The sequence below is a fragment of the Ipomoea nil genome, unplaced genomic scaffold (genome assembly GCF_001879475.1).
Source record: "Ipomoea nil cultivar Tokyo-kokei standard unplaced genomic scaffold, Asagao_1.1 scaffold3054, whole genome shotgun sequence".
NCBI lineage: Eukaryota > Viridiplantae > Streptophyta > Magnoliopsida > Solanales > Convolvulaceae > Ipomoea > Ipomoea nil.
Window position 1 is genome coordinate 528,317 of NW_017619482.1, and position 14,447 is coordinate 542,763.

General features: G+C 28.5%; 1 protein-coding gene across 1 annotated transcript; it reads right to left on the minus strand.

Moving 5' to 3' along the window:
* On the minus strand, positions 1-2,963 carry LOC109163974 (vesicle transport protein GOT1-like). The gene is made up of 7 exons (XM_019312710.1): positions 2,924-2,963; positions 2,224-2,301; positions 981-1,069; positions 763-843; positions 578-675; positions 415-493; positions 1-293 (listed from the first exon to the last, which is right to left on the minus strand). The coding sequence occupies exons 2-7, from the start codon at positions 2,252-2,254 to the stop codon at positions 249-251; spliced, it is 423 nt and encodes a 140-aa protein (XP_019168255.1). The 5' UTR covers positions 2,255-2,301; positions 2,924-2,963; the 3' UTR covers positions 1-248.
* Positions 2,964-14,447: the final 11,484 nt, after the last annotated feature.

Below are 14,447 nucleotides of genomic sequence, written 5' to 3' on the forward strand. Positions count from 1 at the left end.
TGTGTGCAAATTGTGCCATAATTTTTGAAAACATATATATGAACTATTCCGTATGTAGTGTGTTCAGTACAGTGATCGATACCCTCGGCATATGGTTTGTTTGGTTACTAATGAGTAACTACCTTTACACTGTGAACAGCAAAAAGTACGCAGAGAACTAATTACAGTATATTTGATATTTGAATTGGGATCAGTGGGAGCTTGAGCCTTTCTGATCTGATTGTTTCTTAATTGAATGTTTCTCAGACTCAAATGGGAACGCGCCTACCCCCCATCTTGTAAGGTTGAAAGAACTGCATAAGAAATTCATTTGTAAACACAGAAATGCATATCAATTTTAATATTATTCATGACCTCAACTGATAGTACAACTAATTTATTGCAAATATATATACAGAAGCAAATGAAACATACCGATGAGACTGATGGTTGCCAGAATATCCAACCAACAACAGGTAACTTTCTCAGATAAGCTAAAAGGCCAGGCCAAGAACTGTTGCATGAAGATCTATGAGTTGTAAGCCAAATGTGAAGTTAGGATTCACTTAAAACCACAATGTAAGCTAATTTACTGTACCTAAATACCACAACAAAACCATAGCATTCCAAGATCATGCCTATGATTGGCCACCCAATGCTAACCAAGAATAAACCAATAGCGAATGAGACAGAACCCTGTGGAATCATATATAGCATATGAGAGAAGGGGAGAAAATTAATGTGTAAATAATAAGGCATATCATGAAAGTGGAGCAAGGTTACCTTGAAGTTTTGGCGTTTAAGAAATAATTGCAAGGTGGACTTTACTCCAATGGTCAAGGCCACTCCAAGGAAAATAAGGATCTAAAAAACCAGAGTGCATTCTTAGATATGCGGCGAACATACTTAAGGTATACAAGTAAAAGCACAAAAAAACAGCAATTAGAATACAAGAAATGAAAAGATGGAAATAAAATTGATGTATATTTATCTCTACTTACATTCCCCTTGATGAGAAAATGTTTCTCAAAGAAGAGTAGTCCAACCACAATGAGAACTGCACCAAAACCAGTACATCCATGCCCAATCTCTGTCACATTTTAGAGTAAGTAAGAATTCCAACAGAAAACAAGGCATTACAGAAGCAAAGTAACATGCTTTAACCCTTTGTCCTTTGAGGCAATTAGGAAGGTTTTTAGGTACTCCATATTAATTATGTGCCTAAGATGCATCCAAACTGTGCTTGAAAGGAAGTTCTAATTATTTTCACATCAAACAAGAAAATGAAGGTCCCACCATTCAACAAACTTAGTCATGATGATTCAAGATGTTTTAGGTTTAATCCATTCATTGCAAAGATATTAGAAAAGAACATTCTCAAATAAGAAAAGCAAAGAAGTCTGATAGTTTCTGTTATTCATTTATCCATTCCAAGTTCAATTAAATGATATACTACCCTGCACATCTTTTACTGCTTAGATTCCATCTGATTAGTAGTATTCAAGCTGCACTCTCAATTGCCATTTGCAGTCTTTAGTTCAGGATGGACTAATGAAAATATTCATTATAAAATGTAGACCCATGGGTATATAAGAGAGAACACATGCAAAACTACTTGGCACATCAAAAGTTAATATCTCTATTTCATAGATCCACTCTGTGGCAATTTTAATTGCTTAGTAATCTGCTACATGAAAAACAAGAAAGACAATGAACTACACAATCCATGAGAAACCACAGGCACTCATTTGTAATCCATTATTACAGATTTTTGCAACTTTACCACATACCACACTTGCAAGTATCATTTGGTTTAAATGGAGTCAAGAATGACAAGGATAAATCCTTCAACCTGTAATAAGAAAATCTGCTAGTAGATGCAAATTGATAGCACCACTAATTATGCAAATATTCAGAAGCTCATGCAAGACTTCTGAAGAAAATTACCTTAGTTTAATATCCACACTACACCTTTTAATTTCGAGCAACTATTTTGGTAACAATAACGGTATCTATGCTTCGTTATCAATCAACACCTCAACAGCAACTTCGGTAATTACTACACAGATTACTCAGGAATTAGCACATATCAAAATTACACTACTACTGACAATCTCTTCAGTGATTGAACAAAGCAGCAATGACTCCCACTACAATCAAATGCTTCACTGTAACTAGATTTTCTCTGAAACATGGTAATTAGAGCTAAATAACAAAAGTATAGGCAGAGTGTAGGGGACCTACTCTTCACATCAAGTGACTCAAAGGAAACCATCTTTTCCACTAGAACTTGAAACTTCAAGGAATGAATCTCTGAAGCACCTAAAAAAAAATGTCCCAAGATTGGAGAAAGAAGATCCAGAGATAATTCCATGCTACATAATCAATGAATATGATTACTATTATAACTCAGAGAAAGTTAAGCTGCAGAAAAGTAGCGATTCTGGTGATCATGATGGCGATGACAGAAATTGTAATTACACAATAATTACATCAAACGAAATGAAAAACAAGGGGGAATAAAGATAAGAGGAAAACTTCAGTTGCTCCAGTTTCTACGATTTGTTTGGAGAATTGGCCAGATGATATCATGAAATGAAGTTCAACAAACTATTATCAGCAAAGTACACGAAGGGATTATAACTGTCTGAAAAATCAGGGTTCCAATACATGAATTTCGAACTAAGTAGATGATGCGAACGAATAAAATCGAGAAAAATGAAACACATCCATAACCAGAATCCATATCTGGTAGTACAATGGAAATGAAAATTCGAAAGGAAAAGCTTAGCGAACGTACACCAAATTGAAAGCGCCTCATGGAAAACCGCAATGCATATGCGTGAATCCATACAAACAAATGAAATGACAGTATTAACCTGTGTATATCTACATATACACAATACAAGTGTGTGTATAGAGAGAGAGAGAGAACGATTGTTACCTGTATGAGTAGTGAAACAGAAGAACAGACCAGAACGAGAGGGAATTTTGCACTTTGCTTGGAGTTTTATATCAAAAAAGAAATGGCGGGGGAAATGGGGTAGTTTGCATTTTGACTTTTTTTCTTATTATTATTATTACTAGTATTTTCACCCGTGCGATGCACAGAATGGATTTGTTGTAACATATTAAGAATATTTGAATAGAAATATAACTATTTAAATACACAATAGAGCCGTATTAGTCTCTAATATATTTTTGAGTTTTTTTCAGACTATAACTACATTGGGATTTAAATGTGTTGGAATTTGAAAGGTTGCTGGCTTGGAGCACATCACAACTAACTTGAGTTAAATGATGTATCAAATATCTCTTCAAGTTCTGATATTTTGTATCATCATTTTCCATCTATGAATCTTATATAGTTTAAAGTATAAATTTGAAATATTTTTTGGTATCAACCTTTGAATTTCTGATAATTGTCAATATAGTTCTTTAAGTTCACTTTGCTTAATAATAAATTATTGGTAACAACTTCCTTAGTATTGCCCTGTGTATATGCAGGAATATAATGATGGGCAGATTTGTAAGTAATACTCAACACAGCATGTTTTCCTAGATTTGAAATATATCATATAGTTAGAAATATATGAATTTCCTAGATTTAAGCATAGTTAGAAACATATGAATTTCCTTACAAAAATTAAGCTTCTTACTTGCAGATTTCATTATTGTGTGGACCATGTCAACACAAATTGTGTGGACTATATTTTGTCTACTGTAAAATAATATATATTCAATACAAAAATAATGTACATTCAGTATAAAAAAATATACATTGTATTCAGAAAATATACATTATTTTTGTTCTGAGTGTACATTATATTGTATAATGTACATTCATTACAAAAATAATTTACATTTAATATATTAAACATGTACTTTTTTGTTATAGTCCACATAACATTGTGTGAACCAATAATTTGACAAAGTCAACAATCTTTCAAACTAAACAATAGCAGTTTTAAATCTTTTGCCAGAAAAATACACCATAAAGAAAAAGAACATTCAAAACAAAATTACTATTACAAAAGCAAAATTGAAATACACATTTGTACATAAACACATCTAAGAATTGAATGGTCACACACTCAGGATAAGGACTCTCAATATCTCACTTGTTCTAATTCTTTGAAGTACCAAAATGAAAATTAGAAGTAGCCTTCACAATTCGCCCTCAAAAAACTCAAACAGAAGCTGCTGCTGCCTTCTTCATCGGAAATGCTTCAATACCATCCTTTTTGCCTGTATCCTATCATAGGAGAGGTAGCATACAAAGACTTATAACAGGAAACATTCATACAACAACATTAGAACTAAACACCGAATATGATTCATAACTGAGATTGTATTCTTACAGACCATGTAATAATTTTACCTGTCCATCTGTTGATTTCTTAAAAATGATGTCTTGGAATAATAGGGATGGCTGTGCAAATTTCCTGGAATAATAACAGTTTTATGGAAAATTGCAAATATGACTATTAATTGTCTTGACCATTCATATCTTCAGCTTTAGTATGGAATACAGAACCTGAAAACATGAATTTAAGAATCTGCTTAATTGTTTTTTTAATTAAATGTATTACTCCGTATAAATTAGTCATTCTTTTATTTATCTCATGTCTTAGTATAATATAGTTTTTATAGCAGATTTGTGAATTTCCTAATACTGTATCTAGTGCACAGCTTTATACTATGCATTTGTAAAGCTAACAAATCAATGAATTCGTTCCTTGCAGGATTTAAAACATACCCTAGGATGCAATTCAACAATGTATTCGTGAAGGTATGTACTGTATCAGTATGCAAAAGGGAAAACAATAAAAATGGACACCAGGTACTTGATCCTTTTCAAGTGCAGTATCACGTACTTGATCCATCTTTGTTTGTAAGGGACTTTGTTGTATTTACTAAATAGACTTCTAAACAATTTTGCTAACTTTTACCTAACTTTACTAACTAATAAACACTTAAACACTTGCAAACAATGATGTTACAGTCTGATGCACTATTTTCTTCCCACTAAACAGAAGTAAAATGAAATCTGAAATATTTCCTTGATTTGCTTCATACGTAATATGTACTATTGTTCCAATACATGTATTTAAAAATTGTTATATATTCACAACCAAATCAGCTATAATGTTTCCTCCTCAATTTGAACTACCTGCAAATGAATGATTGAATCATACAAAAAAGATGGTCACCACTGCAATCATCTACTTAGAAGTGTAGGTGATTGAAAACTCAGCTCTGAAAAAGAAAACTGATTGCATCAGGTTTTCAAACCCTTATGTACATGATAACAATCTATATCAAAAGTAAAAACAAACTAATATACAAAACAAAAAAATGATTCTTGTGCCACCAGACACAATTGTTTTATAAGACCACCCTTCCCAGATTCCTGTGCCACCAGGCAAAATTGTTTGAAAAAACCATCAACAAACCAAACCAAAAAATTCTTATTACCGTAAACTGACACTTCCTTAAACTTATTAAGGAACTTAGGAACATAATCTTTTGGGATGTGGGCATAGACTAATGTTCTCTACATATACACGTAATTTAAATCAGTACTGATGCTTCTGTATGAGATGGTGCTTACCGTATGGTAACTCTTTTTTCTGAATTACCCCAGAATCATAAAAGGCAATCTCCATCCACTTGATAGCTTCCTTTGTGTTCCGGTACACTGTATGAACGAACCACAACTTTAATCGCACTCCAGATATTGAATGGAGAGACCTCACTTCCAAGAATGTACAGAGAATACATTCTGTTTGAGAGATATGTATTCTGTGATTTTTTGGAAGCAAATTGTACTTTGCCCAGCAATATGTGGTTGAATGCCGGGTTCTACAATGAATTCACATATTTATACAAATTTGGAAGCACTGATTTGTTGAGACTTTAAGTTGTAATACAAAACGTTTTCTCCGAAATGTAAATTTAATAGTGATTTTCCATTTAAATAGATATTTGTATATTTTTTGAATTTGTATAAATCTGTATACAGGAGAAGGCACCATTATTTTTTGTATTAAATTCCAACTGTTGATATTCCCAAACGGCACATTTACAGAAGGCATTTACTGCATAATAAATCCCCATTTGTTCCGCCAAAATGCAGTGTTTTGACTTGGCGGGAACTTTCTCTATTTTTTTTTTTACCAAAAAGGTTCTGCTTTATTATTATAATAATAGAGGATAGAGGATTTTTGGAAGAATTATTATTATTATTATTATTATTATTATTATTATTATTATTATTATTATTTTTTGACAAACATTATTATTATTATTATTATTATTATTATTATTATTATTATTATTATTATTATTATTATTATTATTATTATTATTATTTGTGATTTGCGAATATCCATTTATCCACATTTAGGTGGACCCAAAAATATTTCCGGAGGCCAAACAATAAAACAAAAGAAATAATTTGAAATAAAAAAAAAAATTGAAACACTTAAAACAATCGATATATCGTGAACAAGGGCCCACAGTACACTGTGGACCCTTATCCAATACATAGAATTTATGTTATAATGCACATAATTCATGTTCATAATACACATACACATAAACACGATATAATGAACATGAATTCTGTGTATTATGAATATTAATTTTGTGTATTATATAGCGGAAGACACATAAACACTTAACATAACACACATGATTCATGTTCATTATATCGTGTTTATGTGTATGTGTATTATGAACATGAATTCTGTACATTATAAAGTCCAATTCTGTGTATTGAATTAGGATCCACAGTGCATTGTGGACCATGGTCCATGATAATTTGTCTACTTAAGAAGTGTCATAAATATTGTTGGTATAACCTGGAGGGTGTGGTTGAGTGGAAATGACTCATTCACTCTTAACCAAAAGGTCAAGGGTTTGATCATTGGCTTTGAGGGTAGAGGCCTAGAGCAACCATAAATCTTCAGGTCAGAAAGAAGGTTAATTCTCATTAAAGATAAAACACATCAGAACTATATGAAAAGAAGGTTGAATCTCATTATTAATAGTAGTCGGCAAACTTATGCACTATATTAATCATACAATATTAATTTAAAATTTTTATATGTAATTATCTTATTTATAAATCTAACAATATAAATTATAATTAGAAAAATTATATTATAACATTTTCCTAAATACATATTTATATATATTATTTGCACATACAAATATAATTATATAAGGAAATACATATACTTGGGATTATAGTCTAGATCTACTCATACAAAATTTAAAATTTACATTTTTTGATTTCTAAATATAATTCCCTTACTTATTATTCATATTGTTAGAATTATAATTATAATATATATAAAATGTAATTAGGAATACATGAATTTAATTGTGTAAATTTAGTTTATAAATTTATGTACATGATTAGATCGGGACTATATTAATAACACTATAACATTTTAATTTTAATTTTGTATGGTATGAAAATACCTGACAATATATGAGAAGTCCAATTATATTATTATATTATATAATTTTAACATTTTTAAAATTTTTATTTTTTATTAAAATTCACAAAAACAGCACGGGTAAAACACTAATCTATATATATATATATATATATATATATATATATATATATATATATATAAAAGTAAAATCCTCCTAACAAATTTTCCCCCCAAAACTTTTGTAGTAAAACTTATTTGGTAAGTAAATGTCAAATGGAAATTAAATAAAATCTATTAATTGGTAATATTATATATGGTATTATATTCTATAATATAATATAATTGATAATATTATTGTTCAAGTATAAAATAAAATTAAAATTAAAATAATAACAATAACAACAACAACAACAACAACAACAACAACAATAATAATAATAATAATAATAATAATAATAATAATAATAATAATAATAATAATAATAATAATAATAATAATCCAAACAAAACTATATACAAAATTAAAAAAAAAAAAAAAAAAAAAAAAAAGGTGGCTCCCCTTAGTAAATGATGTGGGATTATTTTGATCCCACATTGAAAATGTTTGGAAAGAGGAGCTCTAGATCTCCTCTATATAAGAGGAGCAATGCTCCTCTAACAACCATACAATTGCTTGTCCATCAATGTGGGCAAGTATTGAGAAGTCCAAAGGCTTTTTATAGTACTACTATTGACCCGACAAATTATGTTGTGGAACTGTGTCCACCTTGCAAGGTAGACATGGTTCAAAAATAGTTCATAATTATGAATATAATAATCAATATATAGTTCAAAAATTATGAACATATAGTTCTATAATTATGAACATAATGTTGTGAACATAATTATGAACACATAGTTATTTAATTATGAATATAGAGATTCAATAATTGTGAATATGAAGTTCATAAATTATGAATATATATATATCTTTATAATTATGAACATATATTTCAATAACTATGAACATAGAGTTTTGTAATTATGAATATAGAGTTTAATAATTATGAATATGAAGTTTAAAGATTATGAATATATAACTTTATAATAATGAACTTATAGTTCAGTATTTATGAACATAGAATTGCAAGGTGGACACGGTTCCACAACCTATTAAAACCCAACGAGTCAAATGGCTCTTATTTAAAAAAACTTATCTTAATGGATTCTTAATTTTTTTTTTTTAATTTATTAGGGGGTTTGGGAATGATTAACCAAAAATGTATATGAGTTGTTTTAGTTTTTAGCAGTTTCGAGCAAATTGTTAAGTTATTAAATAATATTTTTGGTGTTTTGATAAAATATAAAATGTTAAACATGTGAATTTCTTAAAATTCTGACGAATCTGCCATATACACAAATAACAATAACAACAACAACAACAATAATAATCCAAACAAAACTGTATACAAAATAAAATTAAAATTAAAAAGAAAAAGAATAAAATTAAAATTAAAAAGAAAAAGAAAAAAAAAAAAAGACAAAGGGGTGTCACGGGCTCCCTTTGTAAATGATTTTGAGATCATTTTTATCCCACATTGAAAATGTTTGAAAAGAGAGAGCTCCTCTATATAAGAGGAGCAATGATCCCCTTACAAACATAATTTCTTGCCCATCAATGTGGGCAAGTATTGAGATGTCAAAAGGTTCTTATTTAAGAAGCCTCAACTTTGTCTTCTTATTTTAGTTTGTATTTATTTGTTATTAATGGGGGTTGTGAAAGATTAACACAAAATATATGTGTTGTATTAGTTTTTAGCCCTTTTGAGCAAATTACTGAGTTACTATAAAATTTTTTGGGGATTTTGATTAAAGTTAAAATGTTAAAATGACGAATTTGTTACAATTTTGGCGAATTTATCAATAATCAAATAAATAATAATAATAATAATAATAATAATAATAATAACAACAACAACAACAATAATAATAGTAATCCAAACAAAATGATATACAAAATAAAATTAAAACTAAAATAAATAAGAAAAAGACAAAAGGGTGCCACGAACTCCTCTTTGTAAATGATATTGGATCATTTGATCCCACCTTGAAAATGTTTAGAAAAGGAGCTATTGAGCTCCTCTATATAAGAGGATCAATGCTCCTTTTACAAACATAATTGCTTGCCCATCAATGTGGGCAAGTATTGAGAAGTCCAAAGATTTTTTTTTTAGTACTATTGACCCGATAAATTATGCTGTGGAATTGTGTCCACCTTGCAAGGTAGACACAATTCTAAAATTGTTCATAATTATGAATATATTGTTCAACAATTAGGAACATGTAGTTATATGATTATGAACATAGTGTTGTGAGCATAATTATGAACATATAGTTATGTAATTATGAATATAGAGATTCAAAACTTATTTGGTAAGTAAATGTCAAATGGAAATTAAATAAAATCTATTAATTGACAATATTATATATGGTATTATATTCTATAATATAATATAATTGATAATTGATAATATTATTGTTCAAGTATAATAAAAATATTATTGTTCAAGTATAAAATAAAATTAAAATAACAACAACAACAACAACAACAACAACAACAACAACAACAACAACAACAACAACAACAACAACAATAATAATAATAATAATAATAATAATAATAATAATAATAATAATCCAAACAAAACTATATACAAAATAAAATTAAAATTAAAAAAAAATTAAGAAGAAGACAAATGTGGCTCCCCTTAGTAAATGATGTGGGATCATTTTGATCCCACATTGAAAATGTTTGGAAAGAGGAGCTCTTGATCTCCTCTATATAACCATACAATTGTTTGTCCATCAATGTTGGTAAGTATTGAGAAGTCCAAAGGCTTTTTATAGTACTATTGACTCGACAAATTATGCTGTAAAATTGTGTTCACCTTGCAAGGTAGAAATAATTCAAAAATAGTTCATAATTATGAATATAATAATCAATATATAGTTAAAAAATTATGAACATAGTATTGTGAACATAATTATAAACACATAGTTATCTAATTATGAATATAGAGATTCAATAATTGTGAATATGAAGTTTAAAAATTATGAATATATTTCTGTATAATTATGAACATGTAATTCAATAACTATGACCATAGAGTTCTATAATTATGAATATAGAGTTTAATAATTATGAATATGAAGTTCAAAGATTATGAATATATCGCTTTATAATAATGAACTTATAGTTCAGTATTTATGAACATAGAACTGCAAGGTGGACACGATTCCACAACCTATTAAAACCCAACGTGTCAACTAGCTCTTATTTAAAAAAACTTATCCCAATGGATTCTTATTTTTTTTTTTAATTTATTAGGGGGTTTGGGAAAGATTAACCAAAAATGTATATGAGTTGTTTTAGTTTTTAGCAGTTTCGAGCAAATTGTTAAGGTATTAAATAATATTTTTGGTGTTTTGATAAACTATAAAATGTTAAACAGACGAATTTCTTAAAATTTTGACGAATTTGTCAAATAATCAAATTACAACAACAACAACAACAACAACAATAATAATCTAAACAAAACTATATACAAAATACAATTAAAATTAAAAACAAAAACAAAAAACAAAAACAAAAAAAACAAAAACAAAAAAACAAAAAACAAAAAACAAAAAAAAAAAAAAAGACAAAGGGGAGTCACGGATTCTATTTGTAAATGATTTTGAGATCATTTTTATCCCACATTGAAAATGTTTGAAAAGAGAAAGCTCATCTATATAAGAGGATCAATGATCCCCTTACAAACATAATTTCTTGCACATCAATGTGGGCAAGTATTGAGATGTCAAAAGGTTCTTATTTAAGAAGCCTCGACTATATCTTCTTATTTTAGTTTTTATTTATTTATTATTAATTATTAATAATGGGGTTTGTGAAAGATTAACACAAAATGTATGTGTTGTATTAGTTTTTAGCCATTTGGAGTAAATTACTGAGTTATTATATAATTTTTTGGGGGTTTTGATTAAAGTTAAAATGTTAAAATGACGAATTTGTTAAAATTTTGGCAAATTTATCAATAATCAAATTAAAATAATAATAATAATAATATAATAATAATAATAATAATCCAAACAAAACGATATACAAAATAAAATTAAAACTAAAATAAATAAGAAGAAGGCAAAAGGATGCCACGGACTCACCTTTGTAAATGATGTTGGATCATTTGATCCCACATTGAAAATGTTTAGAAAATGGGCTCTTGAGCTCCTCTATATAAGAGGAGCAATGCTCCTTTTACGAACATAATTGCTTGCCCATCAATGTGGGCAAGTATTGAGAAGTCCAAAGATTTTTTTTTTTTTAGTAATATTAACCCGATAAATTATGCTGTGGAATTGTGTCCACCTTGCAAGGTAGACACGATTTCAAAATTGTTCATAATTATGAATATATAGTTTAACAATTATGAACATATAGTTCTATAATTATGAACATAGTGTTGTGAGCATAATTATGAACATATAGTTATGTAATTATGAATATAGAGATTCAAAACTTAATTGTTCAAGTATAAAATAAAATTAAAATAATAACAATAATAACAACAACAACAACAACAATAATAATAATAATAATAATAATAATAATAATAATAATAATAATAATCCAAACAAAACTATATACAAAATAAAATTAAAATTAAAAAAAAAAAAGAAAAAAAAAAAAGACAAAGGTGGCTCTCCTTTGTAAATGATGTGGGATCATTTTGATCCCACATTGAAAATGTTTGGAAAGAGAAGCTCTTAATCTCCTCTATATATAACCATACAATTGCTTGCCCATCAATGTGGGCAAGTATTGAGAAGTCCAAAGGGTTTTTATAGTACTATTGACCTGACAAATTATTATGTGTAATTGTGTCCACCTTGCAAGGTAGACATGGTTCAAAAATAGTTCATAATTCATAATTATGAATATCATAATCAATAATCAATAATCAATATATAGTTCAAAAATTATGAACATATAGTTCTATAATTATGAACATAGTGTTGTAAGCATAATTATGAACACATAGTTATCTAATCTTTCTCTATAATAAAGCAAAAACATTTTGGTAAAAAAAGTTTTTTTTTTCCCGCCCATTTGCTCTTGCATTTTTGGTCACCAAAACAACTTTATGACGGTTGAATTGTTGTGGGTTATCTTTTCAGATTTAAAAATATGCAATCATTTCTTTTCACCATTTACCAATGATCATTGGTTACTGCACCCATAGAATAACATTAAATAATATTTTTCGATACAAAATATAATATAATAAATATAATATAATTATACATTTAAATTCACAATAAATACAATCTGATCAGAATGCATTAAATGCAAAATGACAATGAAAAGACTATGTGGCATGCATTTACCAATGATCATTGGTTACTGCACCCATAAAATAATTTTAAATAATATCTTTTAGTACAAAATATAATATAACAATACATTTAAATTTACAATAAATACAATCTGATCTGAATCTGATCAGAATGCATTAAATGCAAAAGGAAAAACTGAAAAGACCATGCGGCATGCATTAAATGCACAGAGGCTGAAAATGAAAAAATGACGGTTCACGCGTAATAATGACCAAACCCAAGTGCCACACTTCGTTTTCCCAAATGGTTGGGTTAATGAGGTAATTTGGCTATAAATAGTAGTTGTTTTCCTGCACAATTCACTTCAACTTCTTCAACAACAAATCTGAAATACAAACTCAATATAACATCATGGTAGGAATGTTCATTTTGGCCAAAGATATAAGTCCTATGACTTTGAAAAGAGCTATCAAACTAAGGCTTGTGAGAACATATGAAGTTCATGCTAACCGTGGCAACAACTCTATTAAAAGCAAAGAATGTATCTTCCATGATGAAGAGGTAACATTTTTTACTGCACTTTATATTTCATTTATTTTTACTATTTTTTGTTGACATTATTCTTTTGTTAGGGGACATATCTTCATGCTTCAATACCAAGAGAACAAGTAGAAAAATTCCAGAATGTCTTCAAAGAAGGTGCTGTGTATGGCGTGAAGAACTTTTTAGTAAATGATGTGGGATACCCCGAGCCTCTCGCATGCGAAGCGAGCGCTCTACCATATGAGCTATACCCCCATTGATCCCACATTGAAAATGTTTAGAAATAGGAGCTCTTGATCTCCTCTATATAACCATACAATTGCTTTCCCATCAATCTGGGCAAGTATTGAGAAGTCCAAAGGCTTTTTACAAATGAAAAGTTTAAAGGCTCTTAATTTTTTTTAGTACTATTGACCCGGCAAATTGTGTTGTGGAACCGTATCCATCTTGCAAGATAAACACGGTTCCAAAATTGTTCATAATTATGAATATATACTTATACTATTATGATCGTAGTGTTTTGAACATATAGTTTAGTAATTATGAACATAGAGTTCTGTAATTGTAAATATAGAGTTCAATACTTATGAATATGAAGTTCAAAGATTATGAATATATAACTTTATAATTATGAACATATAGTTCAGTAATTATAACCATAGACTGTGTCCACCTTGCAGGTGGACACAATTCCATAGTATAACTATTCGATTGACCCTGTTACATGTATACTTTCTCAACCTATTGAAGACCAACATGTCAAAATGCTTTTATTTAAAAAACCTTATCTTAATGGCTTCTTATTTTAATTTTTTTTTTTAATTTTTTTAATTTATTAGGGGGTTTAATAAAGATTAACCCAAAACGTATATGAGTTGTTTTAGTTTTTAGCAGTTTGGGTCAAATTGCTACGTTATTAAATAATATTTTTGGTGCTTTGATTAAATATAAAATGTTAAAAAGATGAATTTCTTAAAATTTTGACGAATTTGTCAAATAATCAAATTAGAATAACAACAACAACAACAACAATAATAATATCATCATCAACAACAACAATAATAATAACAACCACAATAATAATAATAATCATAATAATCC